At 40.9% G+C, this 23,801-nt stretch overlaps 1 protein-coding gene across 1 annotated transcript in view; it reads left to right on the top strand.

Moving 5' to 3' along the window:
* Positions 1-1,215: 1,215 nt before the first annotated feature.
* Positions 1,216-23,801, top strand: part of LOC119494901 (cystine/glutamate transporter-like) — a 28,761-nt gene continuing 6,175 nt past the window's right edge. The window contains exons 1-7 of the mRNA XM_037781126.1: positions 1,216-1,683; positions 5,083-5,209; positions 15,942-16,057; positions 18,237-18,362; positions 21,066-21,165; positions 21,289-21,333; positions 21,541-21,664. Of these exons, the coding sequence (XP_037637054.1) occupies positions 1,395-1,683; positions 5,083-5,209; positions 15,942-16,057; positions 18,237-18,362; positions 21,066-21,165; positions 21,289-21,333; positions 21,541-21,664 (927 nt within the window). The 5' untranslated portion in view covers positions 1,216-1,394. The remainder of the gene's footprint in view (positions 1,684-5,082; positions 5,210-15,941; positions 16,058-18,236; positions 18,363-21,065; positions 21,166-21,288; positions 21,334-21,540; positions 21,665-23,801) is intronic.

Here is a 23,801-nt window from a genome sequence, read left to right as displayed (position 1 = left end):
CCAAACAACTCAAAACAAGAGTCATTACCGACCGGAGAATACACTGTTTACCATTGGCAGAGAATTTTGGCAAATTTTTCTTGGGCGCTCCCCACATAATCAGCTGTGCTGCTCATCGCACAAATGTATGATCCTTACAAGTTGGACATCATTGTGAAGGTAAATAAACAGGCTCTCCAACGATCTAAAATACAATGCCAATTAACATTGTAACAACAGAGAAATAATCGACCAAACACACATTTCCAAACTTTTTTTTCTGAGTTTATTTCAGAATAAAAGCCTTGTGTTAACAAATCAAGGAATTCTGTCAACAGAAAAAAAAATGCTTGAGGGCTTTTATTTTGAAATGAAAGCAGGAAGTGTTTATTTAAAAATAAGTCTTTACTTTTTTTCATCTCCGTAACATTTTCTACAGATACAGATAGTGAAACCGTAGTAATGTTGCTGGTGTGATGGCAAAAGTCAATAGATCACTTTCACTGTCTATTGCTGCTGTGAATCGTGTGCGGCTCGCATCAAAAATAGGCGAGACCTCAAATCTCTAGAAGAGACTGCTGACATGCAATATAAGCATGTATAAGCATGTGTTGCTGGAGGGGATCTGCTCCAAAAAATCAAGTCAGGAGGGTTTACCAACACTGTCTGTTGCTTTGAACTTACTGTACCACTACACCCCACGACAATACAAAGTAGAGAAACCTGTTAAAGTGGCTGGTGTCCTATTCCAATTTATTCCTTTTAGTTGCCAAGGACGAAACTATACCAGGACAGAAATTATACAGCTATTGTTACTGTTAACACATCAGTACTGAGCTGGGACTAAAACTGGATTGTGAAGAGAGTCAGATATTGAATTGAACCAGTAAAACTGGACATGCAGCAGACACCCAGAAGATGGTGAGGTGACTTGCCTGTGAAAACAGGCATTAAGAGCGCTGTCATGATTACCTCGCACAAAAAGAGCCCCTCAGCGTAGTGAGTCCCCAAGGATTTTAGAGGAGAGGTTTGAGAAATAATCAAAGGGCTCAACACAAACAGAGAAAGGAACAACAGAAATCCAGACAAAGGATGACACAGCAATGTAACTGAAGAAAGAGTAACTGAGAAAAGAGGAACGAGAGAAAAAAGTCAGAGAGGTGAAGCGCGGGCCTCCCTGGCTTTACAGTGAGAGATTAGTGAGTGGAGCATGAATGACAGAGAGAGAGAGAGAGAGAGAGAGAGAGAGAGAGAGAGAGAGAGAGAGAGAGAGAGTTTTGTAACTTTGCCTGCACAAGTCACACAGCCTGAGCAGGTCCAGGCAACACCAGAGAGACAGATCCCTGGTGAAATAGTAGTTCATTCAGAAAAAAGAGAGACAGTGTGTTGTTGAGTGTTAGACAGTGTTTAAAAAAATGACCAAAAGGTCTGCATCTACCCAAGAAGATGGAAAAGTTGCAGCAAGTGGACACAAAGTTTCCCAAATTGGGACTCAGCCAGATCCTGATGGGAAACTGCAGGATGAGGACGACAAGAAGGTGGCACTGGGGAAGAAGGTGACCCTGCTCAGAGGGATCTCCATGATCATCGGCATCATCATCGGAGCCGGGATCTTCATCGCTCCTAAGGGAATCCTGCAGCACTCGGGCAGCATAGGAATGTCCCTGATAGTGTGGATCGCCTGCGGTGTGCTGTCACTCTTCGGTGAGTGGGTTCACATGTGGATCAGCAGATGAAAAATATGTCTTTCCTACTTTGAGAGTAGCTTCATTGAATAGGATAGGTGCTGGTGGAAGTTACAAAATATGTTTACTGTCACAAATTAAATAACTCCTGAGAACAAATGAAGAAAATGATAGCAACCGAAGTTCATATGTATACCAATGTGACAAACCAGGAGAGGGTGCTTTTTTTATTACTAAGAACATAGGTTACGGTGCTTTTATGTGCTATTTATGGACTAAAGTACTCAATTATTACTAAAAACTAAGGTTAAACTTCATCTTTATGAGCAATGTATGTGCAAATAATACTGATCTTGTCTTAGTGTCCAACTTGTGCATAAAAACAGAACTTGGTTTTTACGTGCAACCTATGCACAAAATATGTTTTTTTTTAATACTAGAAGCAGAGGTTAAGCATGTTTTTTTTTATGTACAACTCATGAGCAGAAACTACTCTTTTATAACTATAAACCAAAGTTATTTTATTTTGAAGCTTGATTTATATGTGCAGCTTATGTTGCTCCTTGGCTGTCAAAAACCCGGATTAAGTTTGGTTTTATGCTGCACAACAATATTTATTTAGTAAAAACAAACAAATCTGCAACTAATGCACACAAAAAAACAAGTTTTTTATGTCCATCTTGAGTGCAAAAATGTTCTTATATAAGAGAAACCAAAGTCAAGTTCAGTTTATGTGCACAAAAAATACTTATTTCTACAGAGCAAGTTTTTCTTTTTAGTAATTAAAGTGTAATCTTTGTAAATAAATTGTTGTAGTTCATTCTGGGGAGTTGCTTTTTTGTTTTTTGTTTAATATTTTGAGCAATAGTGTTGTAGCCTAAAGATACTATTTGTGTCCTTCTACATCCTTATAGTGAGATAAGATTGTCAGTTTCAGTATCACGTCAGTCAGTGTAGTTACAAATCTTATGTTAAAAACATTATATCCTGCTTGGTAGAAGTGATTAATTTATATGTTATAAGGAAGTGAATCACTGCCCCCTTTTTTTAATATTTTTACAAAAGCTGTATAACATCAGGGTACAAATATCTTTTTTGAACCAACATTTATAATATTATTTTTTTTCAGGTCGGTGACATATTCTATAGATACAGACATTAAAATTCTAGTAATGTTGCTGTTATGATGTCAATATATGTGTCAAAAGATCACTTTCACTGTGGTCTTGCTGTGAACCGCTCGGGGTAAAAATAGAAAAGACGAAGCCGAGCCAAAAAATCAAATCTGGGGGGTTTGCCAACATTTTCCTGGTTTCTTTGGCTTTTAACCTACTGTACCACATCCCACCACAATACAAAGTAGAGAAACCTGTTAAATTGGCTGGTGTCCTATTCCAACATGTTCCTAGTTGCCATGGATGAAACTATCCCAGGACAGAAGTTATACAGCTGTTCTTACTGTGGCTGAGCTGTGCTGCTCATGCGCACAGTGTGGCTGCTCTAACCTTTTAACATGTGCGCCAAAATAAAAAACAACAGGTGCTGCTGACGTTCCAAGTGTGTCCCAACCGCAAAGCAAAATATCTGCTGGGTCCTGCATTATAATATAATCTTGTGGCCCTGTCTTGTAGAGGGACTCTGTGTCTAAATCTAGTTCACTCTAGTACACTTTAGTTTATGTATATATTGTGTATATATATATATTATATAGTGTTTCATCAAATTACCACAAACTAACGCACATGCAGAAAACCTGGTGAAATACACTGGTTCACGGGAAAATCACCAGGAACAGACTTTACCATCAGGCAATGTAGGCAACTGCCTGGGGCGCCAACTAAAAGCCCCCCAAACAGCTATAGATTTGTTATGGTGTTGAGATATGGAACATACTGAATTATGTTGAATTATTCAAAGTCATTGTAGCCCAAAGCACTTAAAAAAACATGCAACTCAACTGTATACTACTTACTGTGTACTTCTACTTCAGAAGATAAACATTGTAGTATGACATTTACCTGACAGAGACATATTACTGGTTATGTTTCAAATTCAGATTTCACTCAAAATATAACAATTAAAATGCGATGCATTATTATTCATTAAACTGTCCAGCATCATATTAGAACTGAAAGCTCCACCTTGAACAGACATTAAGTACATTTATATGTACATCGTGTGGATAATACCTCCTTCATTCTTCACTTGAATTAAACATTTGAATGGAGGACTTTCACTCTGTTAATAGTTAATAGTTTTACTTCAGTAAAAAAAGTTTTGAGTAGCCTATTCTACCACTGCCAATAGCCCTACCAACATTAACCAGTTAGAGAAAGGTAAAGTAAAGCTAGACAACGTTGGTGTGGGGTCCCCAAATCATTACGTTTTTTTTTCCATACACATAAATCTGCCCCTGAAAACACACAAGTCGGTTACCTGCAGTCAGAAACATCAGTGAAATATACTTAGCTGACATCATTTCTAAATAGGCGTAATAGTCACTTGCTTTAAAGCACTGCAGTTGTAAAGTAGAGCTTGGATTTAATTAGCAGATTTAATTTGCTGGCGGTAGTGTTATTGTGTTATAAGTTAGTATCGAGTTTTACACCGGGGAAATACAGTCTTACTCACAGGGGGAAAAAAACCCTGGTTGGTTGCAAAAAACTGATATGGTGACGGCCAAATACCAAGATGACGACGGCCAAAATAACGAACTCGAGGCTTCAAAACGGCAGTCCACAAACCAATGGGTGACGTCCTGGTGACTACACCCATTTCTTATATACAGTCTATACCTAAACCTAACCACAGACAGGAGTGTGGATGTGAACCCTGGTCTCTGGTGTCATTTTAAAACCTCCATCCACCCCAACCTCCTCCCTGCTTGGTACATGAATGTATAATTTTTAGTCAATCAATAAAACAGAAGACAGGCAGCAATTAGGTTTGTCACCACAGCGTAATTGGGAAACAAAGTATAGAACTATATATGTAATTTGGAGGAGTCAGGGTTGAAATACCAGCGCTGCAGGAGGCAGTGCTGAAGTAATGCTTTGCACATTTGTGTATTCTAGCATATATTGTTGCAGTATCCTTAAATCCTTCAGTTGCTGTGCAGTAATGAAAGGTCCAAGCACATTATCCCTGAATACTCTCCCTTAACCCCTTTCCTGGTTCCCTTAATTTGCATTCCCTAAACTTGTAATACAATTTGTCCACCTAAATCTGTTTTTCTTAAGTTAAGGGTTGGAGGTCCTGAAAGGCTCCCACAGTCATATATCTGGGTGATCATGGGGCCCAGTGAAGGGCTGTCCATTTCTATAGTTGTGGCTGAGACACTTTAACAGCCCTGAGACTGTTGTGTGCCTATGTTCTTGTCTTCATAGCCGGAGCTAATCTGTCACCTCTGTCACTGCAGGAGCCCTGTCCTACGCTGAACTGGGGACTTGTATTAAGAAGTCTGGTGGACACTACACATATATACTGGAAGCCTTTGGACCTCAGATGGCTTTCATAAGGCTATGGGCTGATCTCATTGCTATAAGGTAATGTCTGCCTCCTTACCTCAACTTTACTGAACCTTACCTTAAAACTGCATTAATCAATATTTTTTTATATTAACAACGGATCCAATCAATCCGTTCTCACTCCCAACTCGTCACATACGGATGCCCGATCAGTACATCTTCCTGTCACTTTTAACGCACTGGCTACCACTTTAGCATAACTTTTTAACGTGCAGGGTTGTCCGAACGTTGTAATATTCAAACAAAACTACTTGGTTAGGTTTAGGAAAAGATCATGGTTTAACATTTGTTATGTAACTTTTAAGTTATGTACATAAGTGAAGTAACGTTACGTAAGTTAACCTACGTACATAAGTTAAAGTAAGTCAACTTTGACTTTTTGTTTCACACGGGACACTAACACCAGTCTCCTGGGTAAAAGTCCTGTGTTTTTTTGACCCATCCGTCCAACTCGACCTCCTCCCTAAGTGGTCTGAAGGACATCTGATACGCTGATTCACTTCATTCATTCGCCACCAGCACAAAACACTTTACGACAAACAAAGTAAAGTAAAACAGAGATGCATTATTTAAAGATCAATTGTGGCAGGTGATTGCAGAACAGCTTGGATGCTAGGTACTGATTGGAAAACAAAGGATGTACGAAAGATTAGACAGTAGTGATTGTGCTCTAGGCAGCTAAACGTTAGCTTCTTGCTAATGTCATTCATTCATTAGTACATTTTTGCAACGAATTGAATAATGAAACGCATCAGATTCATGGTGCAAGGTTTCAGTGTAACAATTTTTATCAGATGATGGATTAAAGACTTGGTCCGCAAAAGCCTAAACGCTAGAGGGGTCCGTGGAGCATCATAGTTTGACAAGTTGGGAGTGAGAACGTGTTAGTCTAATCATTGTGTGAAAAGGGGTCCATTGTAGGGATGTCTTCACAGAGAATTATCACCCAATTCTGCACTTTTCCTCAGTTCTATGGAGCATGTTAACATTATATTTTTCTCAGGAGTTGGTGAAGACCAAACCAGAGCTAAAAGAGTGATTATTGGATATATATTTGTCAGGTGGCCATTAGCACAACTCCAAATCGGATGCATGCATACAGGATGCATGAATAGACAACTGTTTGCTAAAATGTTCACTATACCAACTTTTGCATGAACAGTGGATGGCTCATGGTGAAGTGAATCAGTACAAAGCTTTCTTGTACAGTTTCAACTCTGGTAAAGTCACACAAATCACAGGAATTTACCAAATTGCAAACTGTCTCGACAGTATTGACCTTCGGAGAGAATAGAAACCTTGAGAGTTCAAAATGGAAGAGGCTATTCTATAAGCTATGTCACGCCATGCAATTTTATACAACCTTGCTCCACAAAGGTGTACAGTCAGTCGTGAGACAGGAGTCAATGATACACATAAATTCTCTCCCTCTGGGACCCGAGTGAAGATGCTGATATCAAATGAAACTAGAAAAACCCAAAGTATCCATTTGTACCAACCATGTCATGTTAGCTTGTCGGGAAGGAGGCTAAATAATGCTCCAAAATTGGGTTAAATTTTGGCAAGGGAAAACTTGCAAGGTGATTTTGAAAAGGGTCCCTTGACCTCTGACCTCAAGAAATGTGAATGGAAATGGGTTCTATGGGTACCCACGAGTCTCCCTATTACAGAAATGCCCACTTTGCGCTAATCCCATGCAGTTTTGGGCAAGCATTATAAATGTGTAATTTTTGCCTATCTAAAAAATGGTGTATTTTTTTTTAATATTGCTGCATACTGGGGTCCCTAAACAGTCACATATTGCATAAATTGGGTAAGACTGAGACTCTTGTGGATCCAATGTCCCCATAGTAACCATCCACATAGTGTGTCACTTTATAAAATGAACTGTTGCGACCTCTAGGATAATCACAGCCTCATTAATGTGCTATTTTGGAGGGATTATTGATCATTTTTATCAATTCTCGAATGGTAAAAAATGGTTAAACTTAGCATCAAATCTGTTTAACAAATGGTTATCAATCCCAAAATTGCTGCAGCAATTTATGAGACATAAGTGAGCATGTGAATGGCCGTCATATACTTCTATCATAATGTTCTAAGCTCTGATACACTTTCACCAAGTATCTTATTTAATTAAACCAAGTTTATTTCTGATTTATGACTACAACAACTTGACACACAGTGCTGAGCTGCATCTCAAAATTAATCTTCAGGTTCCCAGCTTTCCGATGACATACACTATTTTCTATATGACATCTATTGTTGACCTGCTACCTCCCCCTAAATTGTCATTACATCCCCACATTAATCATTAAATCAAATCCGGTCTCTGTGGCTGGCCCGAATGTATTGATTGGACGGCCTAACAGCCTGTTTACCTACTTGCCTGCGCGCATGTCAGAGCAGTCTTCCACAAGCTGCTAGTTTGACAAATGTGAGTACTAACAATTGTTGTCACGTAAATTATATGTTCATATTCGTAACACTAATTGTAGGGGAGTAAAGCCGTGGGCACACTGCCCGCATGAGGCTCGCGTGGCGTCTGCGTCGCGTGGTGGCTGCGTGATGCAGGAGTCTGGTGTTCACACTAGATGCCAGTTGGCTGCGTGTCAGCTACCTGTCAGCTGTGTTTCTGCTGCTGCTGTCAGCTCTTTCTTTCTGCATAGAGTTTGCCTTTTAATGGCCATTTAACTTCATGATAAATATAATTAGGGCCCGAGCACAAAAGTGCCAGGACCCCAACGGTGTCCTGGCACGAAAGTGCAAGGAAACCTATTGTTTTTCTAAGGATTATTATTTTTCTGCTGGAATATCGCGTTTTTGGGACCTTTTCCATCCCCAAAAACTCACCAAAAGTGGAATATGCGTCAGAAGTGGCGCGAAATTCAAAGTTCTGTAGTGATTCGGATCGGGTGTCGCCAGCGGGCGAGATAGCGCCCCCTAATGTAGGCTGTTTTTCAGGGAAAGTTTCTTCGATCTTCATGAAATTCAAGTATGTCATTGCATACGTCTTGAAGTTCGTGTTAAATATTTTTGAGATTTTTTCAGCCAACAGGAAGTCAGCGATCTTGGACTTCCTGCATTTTTTTTAAATTTACGAACACATCTTTGAAGACTTTAGGATGCACAAAAACTCATGAAACTTTACATGCACATCCAAACTAGTAATTACTTTGATTTAGTGGTGAAATTTTGCAAGGGCGTGGCATGTTGGCTCTCTAGCGCCCCCTTATGTCTTTTAGATTTTGAACATACCTTGAGGTACTCGAAAACTCATGAAACTTGGCAAAATGATGGATACCTGTGAACTTTATGTAAATGTACAGTTATTGGGTTCAGCATGTTTAGCCGGCTCTATAGCGCCGCCTAACGCGTGGAAGGCCATAGTTTGGTCAAAGTTGATCCTATATTCATAAAATTTGGTAGGTACATCCTGCTCATTATTTCAAACATATTCCTCATCGGGTTTCATTAGCTCCGCCCACCGGGAAGTCGGCCATATTGGAATATGTGCGTTTTTCATGTATTTTATGCATACTTTTACGAACTCCTCCTAGAGGGTTTATCGGATTCGCGTCAAATTTGGGTGGGATAACCCTCCCACTACTGCGATGCTAAATTGCGAAGGAATTTTTGATCGCTCGAACGGTGATGTCATACATCATGTGCGAAGACGCCATTTTGTCACGTTTAAGGTATGGAACTTTGCGATACTCCTCCTAGAGCATTCAAGAGATCCATCTCAAAGTCGGGCAACCGAATCTCAACACCTTCAGGATGCTAAATTGCGAAGCTTTTGTGTTTTCGTGAAACGGCGTTCTTGTGGCGGCGCGTTGAATTTTGATGTTTCGCCAAGACACAGGAGGCTGTTGTAACTTGACTTTAGGCCGTAGTTTGGTCAAAGTTGTTCCTATATTCATGAAATTTGGTATGCATATCCCACTCATTATTTCAAACATATTCCTCATTGGGTTTCATTAGCTCCGCCCACCCGGAAGTCGGCCATATTGAATTTTGTGTTTTTCATGTCATTTATGTATTTTATGCATACTTTTACGAACTCCTCCTAGAGACTTAACCCGATCAACTTCAAATTTGGTCAGTAGTATCTTAAGACCTTTGTGATGAAAAGTTATCCAAAGATTAAAAAGTTATCGAACTATGTTGCCGTGGCGTGGCGGCGAATAACCGCCTTTCGCCAAAAAACAGGAAGTTGTTGTAAATTGACTATACATAGTCCAATCTGCTCCAAACTTCACAAGCTGGATAATAGTCCAGGCCTGAAGACATATATGTGGTATTATGAGTGAACGTCATAGCGCCCCCTACAGGAAACAGGACGTTGTTGTAAATTGACTATACATTGTCCAATCTTCCCCAAATTTGACATGTTTTAAAAGAGTCTTGGCCTGAAGACATGTACGTGCCTGGACCCCCATGGCCCGCCCCTAACGCCGACACTGCTGACCAGACGAAGGTCTCCCATGAATCAATGCTGATTCTAGTGTTGGCTTTTCCTGCCTCAGCCTCCCGCCCGCGGCCGGAGGGAACAGGGTATCTCAGAGTTTTGGTCGGAGACGATAACCTTTCTCTCTGTGGAGCCCCGTCACTTCACAAGACACGGAAAACCTCTGTTGGTCTGGAGGAGCTGCAGCAGTTATTTCTGCACAAACGTCCACTGTACATTCATTAAATATTGTCAGAGCTAAACTAACTCTTCTGCAGTGTGTAGTGTGCGCGCATGCATGTGAGAGTGGAGCGAAAGAGTGAGAACAAGCGCGGTGTGTGAGTGAGGGCAGGCAAAGCAGGCAGAGGAGCAAAGGAGCAGAGACTCCGGTCCTGGAGACCAAAGCTACGGTCTCTGACCGCAGCCAACACTGTTTAACAGACGGGCTTCACTATATAGAACTTTGTGGTTTTGGTGCTTCCGTGTAGTTTCTATTGTAATCTGAGTTCACATCAGTGAAAAATGTGTCTGAACTGGTCTGACAGCTTGGATCAACTTGACTGAGGTTTATTTTTAACTGTTAAGACTCAAGAGTACGACAGAGTATTAGGGCCACAATGAGGAAACAAATAAATCTTAGATTTTTAGAATAAAGTCATACGTTTACGAGAAAAAAGTCGTAATATTACGAGAAAAAAGTCATAAGTTTAGGTTAAAAAGTCATAATATGAGAAAAAAAGTTGTAATATTATGAGATTAAAGTTAAAAGATTAGAGATATTTGGGTAGCTGGTTTTGCCACACCTGATGTGTTTAGTTTATGCTTCACATAGACAAGGTCTTGCATGCAAACTAACCATCTTTTCTAACCCACTGCATTATCTGACACACATTAAGATCAAATACATAAAGTTGAATTAGTTTTAAATATAAACACACACATTCTCAACCCCCACATCACACCCCCCTTTGTCCTTTCTGAGCACATTTGCTCCAAAAAAACAAAGAGGCAAGGAAATAACGTCTAACTTGTGCGTGCAGTGTCCGATGGTCACTGAAATGTACGGGTGTGTCGACCGGCGTCTCGCCAGTACCGCTGACGTGCGGGAAGGTGCGAGGGCCCGTTCATCGCTGCTTGCAGCTTTAATTTATATTTATTTTAGACAGAGAAAGTTTAAGAAACGTGTGGTAATTAGTAAATAATAGTAATAGTCCACAATTAAAACTCCGTATTGTATTCATTTATGATGCTTTCCAAGTCACTGCTTGTTCCACATCACTGTCCGGCACATATTTCAGAATAAAAGCCTTGTGTTAACAAATGAAGGGATTCTGTCTATAGAAAAAACGCCTGAGGGCTTTTATTTTGAAATGAAAGCAGGAAGTGTTGATTTAAAAATAAGTTTATTTAACTTTACTTTTTTTCATCTTCGTAACATATTCTATAGATAGACCTCGAAACTGTAGTAAAGTCTTGCAGGTATGAAGTTAATATACAGTCAATAGATCACTGCCCGCATGAGACGCGTACGCGCGTCTCATGCGGGCAGTGTGTCCACTCTAACCTGTTAACATGGACGCCGAAATAAAAAACAACACGCCACGCAGCCGGCACGCGAGCCTCATGCGGGCAGTGTGTCCACCACTTAACTTTGGAAGGAGGCCTGAAGGGACGGACTGTCAATGTTGCTGACTTGCCGACTTTCTCACTAGATTTAGGGCTAGAGCTGCTAGCAATTATCATTGGAAAAGAGTTGGCAACACTGAGATTGGGTTTTTGGTTGGATTATGTGGTTTAGAGATAGAGCGGGTCACCCACCAATCGGAAGGTCGGCGGTTCGATCCCCGGCTCCTCCAGTCACATGTTGTAGTATCCTTGAGCAAGATATTTAACCCCAAATTGCTCCCGAAGGCTGAGCCATCGGTGTGTGAATGAGTATTTAGATTAGATCTTGATGGGTGGGTGGGCAGTCTCTACCATCAGTGTATGAATTTGTGTGTGTGAATGGGTGAATGCTGACATGTAGAGTAAAGCGCTTTGAGTGGTCGGAAGACTTGAAAGGCGCTGTATAAATCCATTTACCATTATTTTTAAAAGATCTAGTGCTGGTTTCTCAAGATCACTGACGCTGCCTTTAAGTTTGTTAACTTTCTGTCCATTTGACTGTGCAGTACTACATCACTAGGCTTCTGAAACCATCACAAGGATGTGCAAATGAATTTCACTGTGCCACTTTCTGATCTGACTGGGCACTGACAATGGTTGTAGGAATACTCCACCGGAAATCTATTATTTAAGTCTTAAACACTCTCTGGCTGTAGGCTTGAAAGGTAGCTCTGAAAGTTTGAAGAACAGATTTCATGAAGAACCGCCGGCACATGTGCATGGTTTGGATTCGCGGCAGTTAACAATGGATTCTAATGGCAGCCCAAAGACATTGAGAAGATACGTTTTAAAATGTTCACAGAAACTTCTCAAAGCCTGCAGCGTAATTCATTTCTAAATATGTTTTCCGAACACAGTTTCTCTACACCGGAGCTGAATACACTATCTGTGTCACTCTTGCCTGCTCATAGCTCCGAAGCGCTGCTACAAATAGCACATGTAGTTACTAATTGGTGATTGTTTTGAACATACAGTTAGACAACAGAGAAGTGGATTATGATGCAGGAGGGGTTTGGCATTTCTATACATTTTGACATGTTCTCGTGCCAATATTGTCGGCCTCCATTGAAACCCATTGCACGTGCTGTCAATCCAAGTTGACTACAGTTGCCATTCTCCATGAAGGAGCGAGCTGCAACCTTTTCAGAGCCACCTCTCAAACCTTCAGGTAGAGAGCGAGAGTTTCAGTCCAATCTAAGCAATTTACACAGAATGCAATTAATGATGGAAGATTATTTGTTTCGCTAACACATGATCTGTGTTTCAGAACATTTTTTGACCAGTGTTGGGTGACAAAATTAAAAACCCTTTCTGGCTGTGACCTCTTGAGGTGAGATACTCAGTTCAGTATGGGCCGGTGAGGTGAGAAATGCTCCGTGTGCAGCTGTCTATGTACACAGCCAAGGCAAATAGTATAAACAGTCTAGTGGCTATCCTGAGCTGCCCAATTTTATGCTGGCCTCGGGCTAGCGGGACTCGATGGAAACCATGGGAAATGAACAGAGACAGAGGCAGAGAATGAAAACAAGAACGAGGGAGACAAAGAGAGATTTCCCTGGCTTTAGCAGCTCAGTGGCTGCTGTGGGAAATGAAGAGGGAAACTGATGAGCCATAAGATTAGCCTGTGGGACCAGCCAACCTTATTTGATTCTTATTGAAGCCAAGCCTATAGCTGCCCATCAGATATTACACACAAACACACACACAGACACTATGGGGGATGTAAAGGGACACAGAGGACAAGACGCACATACGTATGTGAGTGGGATTATTTGTGTGTGTCTGTGTGTCATTAGTACAACTCAGCCATGCAGAACCAGTGCGTGTGCACGTGTAACTCCAACACACTGGCATGCGTGCGTGTGTACATACGTCTTGTGTGTGCAACCTGCAACTGGAAATGATTACATAGGTCTCGTTTCAATATATTTTGACTTTAGGACTTTACAACACTCTGGAGTTATTGGAATGTTCGGATCACACGAGTCGGAAACGTAGTGCCTTCAAATGAAACTCGTGAGCTTGTGTTTACCACATGGGAAGTCGTGTACACGATATGCTCGGCGTTCGAGTGGTTAAGTCGTGAGAACACCGCTGGATTGGATACTGGATTCAAACTTAATGAATAGACATGCAAAAAAAAGAAAAGAAAAAAAAAGCTGTGCAGCATTCTAATGTTGATTTACAATTCTTATGTCAACGTTATAAATAAAGCTTTGGACTATTCGTTAGCCTACTGCCCTATGACACAACACTATTCCAGCCAGGACAGGGGAAAGGCCATGGATGTATAAAGAGAGAGAAAGGCAGTGGAAATCTGGCACATGCTAATGTTCTGAGGGAGCACTGACACCTTTAATTATTATGGGTTATTCTCAGAGGGAGCGTGTCTGTCTATCGATCTTCTACGCTCTGTTTCAGTACCCAGGACAGCGCCGCTCATACTGTAGCTACACCAGCACCCTTTACACACAACACAGTATAACTCATAATAATTAAAGGTGGAGTCTGCGATTCTGGAGAAAGATAGTTGATATTTGAACTCAATACCCAAAGAAATACACCTCTCCCCTCAGTGCTCCTTCAGAACGTTAGCCATGGCCGTAGCCAGCTATGAGGTCACCGAGGTCTGGACCTTGGTAAATATTTCCTAAAAAAAACACGTCTCTCTTCATCTGAATGACATGAAACCGCTTGAAACTGAAATTGAGGTGAATAGGTGCCACATGCACATTTAAAGAGGTTACTTCCTCAAACAAAAGATGAGGGAAGAGTAAATCATGCCTACGCGTGTGTTGACTCAGCTGAGATAACATTAAATGAGAAAAATTGATTCTACAGGAGAATAGCCTACTTATTTTAAAGCAATACAAAATGCCGGAGAGCCTTACTGTGATGGTATTTCTGATACACAAGTTAACTAAGGAAGAGCCCCCCGAAGCTGTTGATGTCTTACACAGAAGGTTTATTGAAGCTTGATCAAGGAGCCATTGTCAGGTCTCAACCATTGAGGTGCTCTCCGCGTGAAGGCCTCACAGCTCTGCCCTTCCTCCCTGGTGCTCAGTGTTTTACCCTCATCATGTTTTGACTTACTCCATTCCTCTGGCATCTCTGACCCTGGTTGCCCCAGCAACTGGCTCTACGGCCCCTACTGCAGACACAGCTGTACAGATAACGGCGGTTCCCCTAGACAGGACTCCAACCCAATAATGTCAACAGAGGGACACTCTGAGAAACACTCTGACCTCCCGCCCAAGAAGAGAGGAATTAATAGAAAATTCCATCCGATTACTGGACTATATTCCATTATAATTTTTATAGTTTGAATTGTCAACTGCCACTTGAGAAAAAGCACCATAATGTTTACATTCTCAACCGGTTTTGAAAAATAATTGCATTTGTGGATCGAGCAACATCAGGGGAGTCTCAAAAAACACACATACAAATGCGGTGAAGTTCACACATGACAAGCAGTTTGTAAATGCAGGTTCAACAGTTTGTATATAAATGTAACAACATCCAAATATGTTTTTGACAAAAATTGAAAATGCTTTTAAATACATATATTTGTGGATTTCTATTACATTTATTTAAAACAAGAAACCTTATTTTTTTTTTTACATTTACATACAATGATAACTATTTTTTGTGTGCAGTGAAAATATTTTTTGTGAAGAGAGCCATTTATATATAAATCATAAAATACATTTGTGAATCCTTCTGTTTGCGTTCATTAATATTGAGACTGATCTGACTCCATAATTCAACGGCTGTGTGTCTCAAATACTGGCTGCCTTGACAACCAGCTGCACACGGACCACAGAGAGATGTGCTGAGGCTTTTCAGGTCCGGTAGAATCTAATGTTATGTTGTCTCTGTTGATCCGGCTCGTTTGCTTGCTTCCATGGCTGCAGACGGCTGTGTTGCGTGCCAATTTGTTTCATATGCAGCAACAGAGTGTCGAAATGGGCAGTGGACGGTACCACACAGATCCAAAACAAAACGTTTGACCAAAGTTTGACCACATGTCACAGTGTTTCAGTGGAGATTGCTCCGTTATCATGGAGATAGCTGAGTTGACCAAATTCCCCTTCTTAGATCATGTGATAACAAGTGGTCACATATTAAATACTGTTTACTATTCCATAGCCTAGTATTTTCCACATTTACTTTACTCTGTAAAAAGTAAACGTTGAGTTACTTTTTTTTGAAAATGTAGAATGTTTTATCAATATCAACAATTCAGAAATCAGATCAAATATGTTTCAGCATTATCTTTATTATGCTTGACAGTTTAATATAAGTTGATTTCTGTATTGTCCATGTATTTGATTAATATAGTACAACATATTTAATTTTCTATATGCATGTACAATGTATATTATACAAACTGAATTATTTAATGCAGAATTAAAATGTTTAATTAAACATGGAAAAGTGTACAAAAACGATTGTATTTACACAGTATACTTTATATTTATGCTGCGCACATGCAGTCATTATTTTCAATGTTAAAGTTAAACTATTGATTACAGGATCTCTACCATTCCATTTAATGTAATATTTTATATGTTTGCGCTAAACTTGTGGTATGCTAGTATTGATATAGTGTGTATGTATGTGTCTTTCCTCCAGGCCTGCAGCGATGGCAGTCATCTCTCTGGCCTTCGGTCAGTACGTCCTGGAGCCTCTCTTCATGCCCTGTGGTGTCCCCCAAATTGCTGTTAAACTGGCCTCCGCCATCGGCATAAGTACGTATACCTAGACTGCCATTACATTAATACATCAGTGTGACAATTTGTTGTAACGTGGTCTGTAAATGACAGGAGATGTACATTAAATTAGTTCAGACTTTGATACTTGGACCTTGCATGTGCAGGTGGGGTGAAAGGGTGGGGTAACTGAGCAGTGGAAACTCAACGGGTGGCTGGGCGTTAAGGTGAATCGCAGAAATTTGCCGCGTCGAGGGCACCCCAGTAGGTACCCTGGTTGAACTGCTGGAGGCGGCCTGCAGCCTGGGATGCAAAGAGGATGTGGTACTTATAGAAATAGGGCCAAATCCAAGAATGTGGATAGGCAACCATCTGGATCAGCCCTGCGCTCGGGGAAGGTGGCACAAACTGTTCCACGAGATTGGGAAAAAGCGAAGGCATATTGCAATGCCGTGAGTACCGTGGAACGTGGGGGCGATGGTTGCCCAAGCTGGGCTGCCCCATGGGATGTCAAAGGCTGCCTAGGACTGGCGGTGGTGCGGACGGATAGCTGGAAGAACGAGATCGATATAATTACCTGCCAGTATTTTCTGTCTGAGGGAAGGTGGGATGTGGGAGGTCATGCGGCTGGAAGGGGACGATTGGGGGGAATGGATGAGGCCATGGGTCACTACTGGTGGTCGTACGGTTAATGATGGGGGGAGCGAGAAAACCGGTGGCGGGGGGCGCTGTAGGGACAGAAAAAAACCGGTGGGATGATGTTGGAGGTCATGCGGCTGGAAGGGGACGAATGGGGGAATGGCGGAGGCCATGTGCCAGTGTAATTGCTGGTGGTCGTGGGGTTAATAATGGGAGGAGAAAAAAATGGTGGGATGGTTGGAGAGGGAATGGGAGGGAACGGAACGGGATACAACAAGCGGAAAAATAGGAGGTCCAAAAGGGGGCTTGTTGTGGCTGTGGCAGTATGAATGGCAGTGTTGGTAGTATAGTATAGTATAGTCCTATAGTATAGTATAGTATAATAAAGTCCTATAGTAATTTCTAGCATAATAAAGCCACATTCATGTGTATTTTTTATGTTTTATTTGGCTCAATAATGATGTAGTATGTACCAGTGTCACATGCTTCAGAGAGGTATAGGTATGTGCACATTCTGTCCTACAGTTAGGTCAGGTGCAGGATAAGAACTTCATATGGACAGTATTCTCACACTGGATTAAAGCTCCCGAAACTTTATGGGACTGAAAAAAGGTCTGTGTTCATAGCCTACCAGAACTTCATCAAGGCAAATGGCCAACATGGCAAAAGACAAGTTATCATTTTAAACAGGCACAAGACTGATTACATCCTGCTGACGTCCTCAACAACCCTTAAAATACAGCCCTCCAGACACATTTTCCAAAACTGAATTGGTTGCAAAAAAAGTTACAGAAATCACAAAGATTATACAACGTATTTGAATACAGATATTTTTCAAAAGAGTGACACATTATAAAATGACAGACCCACTGGTGTGGGAGATTTAATCCCATGAATGGATACATTTTATTCCTTCAATGTTCACATTTTCTAAGCTCCTCTTGATTCCAGCGGTCTGGCCAATTTAATTTTTTAACAGATCTGAGATCTGTAGCACTGACAACCTGGCAAGCTGTTACAGTCAGACCCAAAACAAGAAAGACAAGAACATGTGGACCCAAGTACTGGTTGTGGTTTGATCAGGTCTTTAGATTTTCAGTGGTTATATTTGCTCAAATCTCAACCCTATCGCTGGACAAGAAATCAATACAAAATTCTGTATAGTGACAATTTTTTATCGTCAGTGTCAATTTTTTTCTACAATATCTGCACACGCAGCTACACTATTGTTAACATTATGGAAAGAGCATTCTTATGGCGGTTAAGGTATGTGTAAGGTGAGGCAACTAAAGCAACTGGTTAAATTGAGGCAAAGATAACGGTTACGGTTAAAAAGATGCAAACATTAACTGTTGAACTGTGATGAGACACAAACTCTGGTCTACACATTTAAGTCAAATGTGCCCCATGTCCATCCACCATCCTGATCTCCACGTCCTAACTCTCTGATTTGCTCCATGAAGGACACACTACTTGCTGCATTGGGGCTGAATGTTGTCAAAGGACATACTGTACATTGTGTGCTATAAAATTGTTCAATAGCAACCTAATTCCTGTCCCTCTTTCTCTGTCTCTGTAGCTTCTGTTATGTACCTGAACAGTATGAGCGTGACATGGACAAATAGGCTTCAAATCTTCCTCACCTGCAGCAAGCTGCTGGCCATCGGCATCATCATAGTGCCTGGAATGTACCAGCTCTTTAAAGGTAAGACACCTTCATCTTCACAATCATTATCATCACCTCTAATAGCCTCTATTAGTACTATACTAGAGTCCAAATACCCCCAAGAGTCTGTTGGACATATATGCTGCATTTCTAATGCATGGTACGGCACGGCTCTACTCAACTCAATTTGCTCTTTTTTGGTTTTCCATTAGCAAAAGTTTTGCATAGTACCTGCTATGTTTTCTGGTACCACCTTGGTCGAGGTTCCAAGCGTGCTGAGCCCATACTAGAAGGTGGAGTTAAAACACCACAGACCACAGATTGGTAAGAGAGAATCTTCACTAGTGTGACAGGGGACATCCTGCACAACCCCGCCATTATAGCCACCAATAGCAACCACATTTGTTTTTATTTATTTAACCCAGATTTTAAAAAAATTAGCAAAGTACAGACGTTCCTTTGTTAGGTTAACGATGAAAGGATTCAAGAAGGGGCGCTCTTTCTTCACGCTACGTCGCTATGGCGATCAACTGAGAATCCCGTCTACACTGGGGAGTACTATCTGCAGGGGAAAACGAAATAGAGAATAGAACCCAGTACCAAAAGTGAGTCGAGTCGAGCCGAACCATGCAGTGGAAATGAGGCATCAGTGTTTCATCCTTGTTACTGCTGTTCACTAACATTCTCCGACTTCACACAGAATGTTCAGCTGTAACAATTAACATGGCCTCCTTTGTCTCACACAACAACATGCTCTGTAAATATAACCTTGAAGCCTTGCAGGCCGTGATACACAGCTGCTTACAGCAAGCAACAACTCAGGCATTTCACAATGTCCTCACAGCTGTTGTTATAAGAGGCCCTGCAGCACACCGATGTGATGGAGACAGTCTCCCCCTCAGCTAAGGACCTCACTTTAAAATGTGGCCATGTGTGCATAAAGCATTACTACTCATGCATTATTGGTGAATGTTGAAATTATTATTACATAACTAATATAATGTTACCCAAAATGACCTTGCTTAACATTCACATTTCTTGAACTGCAGACCAGTTAGAGACAATAACACTACCAGATCCTGATGATTACATCTTCTGACCCTCCAATGTAGGAAGGATTATAGTGCAAAATGGGTTATTTCAATTCTGCATCTAAAAGTAAACCCCGTCTCTGTTTTGGGAGGTTGCTTGGCATTTAATTAGATTTTATCCCCATACAGAATCCTACATGGATCAGACCCATGTTGGGAACACTTGGCATAAAAGAGTTGGATCTCTCTTACAATCAGATATTTAGACCACTAAACAAACTAGAATGGCACTCGGAGAGCGCAGAACTGCGCCAAGATGCCCGAGCACGATTGCCCCCCCTCTCCGTTCAGCTTGCGCCATCATCCACGTGTATTTCTGTTTATGTTGAGATCAGCTGTACGTAGCATCATAAAACACTTCATTCAAACTGGACAGAAACAAAATAAAACTCACCTAAACTGTCGTCGTTACTCTTTCCAACAATCACCAAGTATTTCACTGAGTTTAATGTGAAAAAACACAGAATCTACAGTTGTCCCCCCCGAATTGCCACCAAAATCTAATGGATTGTTCATTGTGCCACACTACATCCCTCCAAAACATTTCATTCAAATCCATCACAGACTTTTGGATTAATTCTACTAACAGACAAACAGAAAAAAAACAACAAACAAACAAACAAACCAACGCCAGTGAAAACATAACCTCCTTCCTAGGCCGTCAGCCTTGGTGGAGGTAATAAACCATATATATATACACTATAAAACATAGCATTAACTTGTGTGTATGAATTATTAATTTGACTTATCAAATAATTGTACTCCTGACAGACTCCAGTCTCATTTTACTATTGAAACAGCCAGCTCTTTTTTAACACAACTTAAGAAAACTACATTCATAACACTGATTAGGAATAATGTTCAGTTTTGTAATTATATGTGTTGTACGTTATTGTTTTATCTGAGGCTGGATTACCCGGGACCCCCGATTCCCTTGAAGGCCCCGTATTCACTGTGTGTCAGTTGGTTTGTGATCATTTGATTGATTGCAAATTTGATTGGGAATATGCAGCATAAAAAAACAATATCATCTCAAATGATAAGGCCATTATGGAGAATCTTGCATGGTTACTGGTGTTGTGTAGTACATGGTGCATATTCTTAAATAAATTTGCGTTTACCCAAATTACCACAAATTGAGGGCTAATGGGGGGCCCCTTATCCAATTTTTGCCCCGGGGTCCTCCCTATCTGATTAATACGCCCCTGGTAATATCTGTATTCACCTCTGCATGTCTTCACACAGTAATTATTACACACAATTCACGGCTTTCGACAATTCAGTGCAACACTATTGTCCTATTAGATTGTTTTATGTGTTTGTATGAGCAGTTTCCCCCATAATTATGAGCTCCTGTATAAAACCGAACACTGATTACATGGAGAGTGATTTAACCTGTCTGAAGTACCTGTGTTGTACAGAATAATCCAAGCTAATAAGGCAGGGAACTGCTCCATTCATCTGTTTTATTGTTGAAACTACTATTATGACTATTATCATTGTTATTGTTATGGCTATATCACGCCTGGTCTTGTGTAAGAACTATTTGCGCAGATCATTCAATTGCTGCAACAAACCCCCTCTTCATTTAGGAACAATTACGGTGCTTCAGAATGTCACCAAGAAGAAATGTGTGTATGTGTGTTTGCAGGGGAGACCAAGAACTTTGATAACGCCTTTGATTTGAACAATGTGAAGCTGTCTAGTATGCCACTGGCCTTCTACTCTGGGATGTATGCATACGCTGGGTGGTAGGTATGGTCCACACGCACACACGCATGCACATGCGTATATGCTTACAATACCAGTCGTCAAACATCATTACTTTAATCATTGGAGGTTGGAGGTAATACAATAACTGTTTCCTTCTTCAGGTTCTATTTGAACTTTGTGACAGAGGAGGTGGAAAACCCTGAGCGGTAAGTTAAGTCCATGTGTTGGCTGTATCAGTATAGTTGATCTCTATTTGATGAATTTAAATCTTAAAGGAGAATATTTTCTCGAGTAGTTGCACTAAGGTAAATTACTCCATATCACTGGGTCATAATAGAGGTGAAATGAAGGAGAGTGAGACACACAAGTGAATGACAGTGTACTGCTTCTGTTATTATCCTTCTCGCCATCAGGACTGTGCCATTAGCTATCTGTATCTCCATGGCGATTGTGACTTCCTGCTATGTGCTGACCAATGTGGCATACTACACTGTGATGTCAGCAGAGGAGCTCCTGGCCTCGGAGGCAGTTGCTGTGGTGAGTAATTGTACTAGTTCTACTTTTTAACTAAAATAAAAAGCGCTAAAGAATATTGCCCTAAATTCAAATAATATTTACTGTCTAACTTCTATTTAATCTATTTTAGTATTGTATTTCTATATATCTACTATATTTACTGGGGGAAATCTAAGATGTTCCAGTTAAACGCAGGATTTAGATCATTAAACTCTATGATGTAATCAGAAAAAATGCACCATTTAGTAAATATCGGAAAGACGTGACACTGTAAGAGTAGAATTTCGACCAGGAAACATAGTACCAAGCTAGCAAGAGATTGGCTGTGTGACGATTCACCATCATGTACATACAGTAGCGGCTTTCAGCGCTCCCTGGTCAATTCTTTGTCAGTAAGCCGCTCAGAATGCATGAAAATTTAATGGAGATTTATAAAAGTATGTGGCCTTTATAAAAGTAGGGTAAAATACATTTCATGGAGCAGAAGCTTGTGGCTTTTACTTTCTTTTTCTTTTTTTTCAAAGTCTCTGTATATTGTTGGAGCAGCTGATAACGGCAAAGAACAGCAAAGGAGTGCAGTTGTCTGTTTAAACGAGACAACATTTTGCTGAAACGTTTATGGTAATTTTGGTAGATTATAACAGTAATTTTAATGGCATCTGATGACCATATTTTCAACATAGATTTTTTTGGCAAAAGCACTTGAAAAGTGAAATCCTTTACATACATTACAGTGCAGATTTACTATAGAGAGGTGTCCCCGCAGTGATGGCGGCTTGTCTACTACAACCGAGTTTCGTCCATATACAGATGCCGACTGCGGCTGCAACTGTATTTCTCATGTCACATAAACCACTGAGGGAGATTCTTGTGTTGTGGATGTTATTATGTGTCAGTGTTTTTGTTTCGGTGCTCTGCACAGATCTGACACCTGCCTGCCTGTCCGCTCTCATCCCAGGGATGCTGGGATGTGCAGCGGTGCACAGTAACCTTAGATTTTTAGGTCCATAAAATGTACCCAAATTCACAAATATGTAGGATATTACTACAAACATTCCTGTATTCTTGTATTGCAACATCTGCTGTATTAGCCATGTGCTTTACTACATGTTTATTTGCATGATCCGATTAGTGGTCACTCAAGGCACATGTGGAGACGCATTCTAATGCCAGGTGTGAAGTGACTTACTAAGAGCTGTTCTCTTGCGATCGGCTCACCCAAGACGCATGCTAATGCCAGGTCTGAACAGGGCCTCTGACAGCTCGGCTTCCTACCAGCTGGTAATGTGATTGTTCCAGCCCAGCCCTGTTAATGCTAATCGCATCACGGACATCCCATAATAACAGCCGCCATTGCTTATTAGACCGAGGACTGCTATCAGTGCTGTTGTAAGCCTATAGCTGTGGAAGACTCATTCACTAAGAGATCTCTGATCTTTTCTAATGCAGTTAGTTTTATTGCCCTCTGTAGGATGAGTGATAGGAGAGCTTTAAGAAAGGTGTTAAGAGCATTTGTCTGTACTTAGAAGGCTGTGATGTGATAGAATAATTACACTCTGTTCTTCCTTCCTCGCAGACAGCTGGCAAAAGTTTACATCTCAAACTTAATTTGTCTCGAAGTTGTCTTGAAGAGGCCGGCCTCAAGGCACAATTAGTCATTTTAGACTGCACAAATTAGAGGTATGTTCAATACATGTGTGAGTGTGAAGGGTAATAGGTGGAAAGAGTTGAAGAGTTGGAAGAATGACATACAGATAATTGTCATTTTGTTTGTCTCTCAAGTCATCACAAGTTAGTCATCACCTAAGTTTGAGGCATTTTGAAGATTTTGAATGATGAGTACCAAATAAGTATTCGAATGAAAAATATAGCCCAGCCTATGGCCTGGGCCTCCAGCAGCGTGGTGTTGGCTCCCAATGGAGCAGCGACGCATAGCTCTGCTCCTGACCGGAGGAGGAGCCGCTGCCGCCGGTGAAAGTGCGTTTTTATTGAGCATCAACCTTGCATTTATGCACGTATTGTTGAAAAAAAAAAATAGACGTGAAGCGTAAATAAAGGCTTCAGTTCAGGTTGCGGTTACGTGAGACACAGCTGAGGTGGAGCCGTGCAGACAGCTGCTGACCAGATTAAAATGAGAGCGGATCTGTAGAGTAAAAAA

Source organism: Sebastes umbrosus, chromosome 9 (genome assembly GCF_015220745.1).
Source record: "Sebastes umbrosus isolate fSebUmb1 chromosome 9, fSebUmb1.pri, whole genome shotgun sequence".
NCBI lineage: Eukaryota > Metazoa > Chordata > Actinopteri > Perciformes > Sebastidae > Sebastes > Sebastes umbrosus.
Note: the sequence above shows the minus strand (reverse complement) of the source record. Positions and strands in the feature narration are given on the sequence as shown.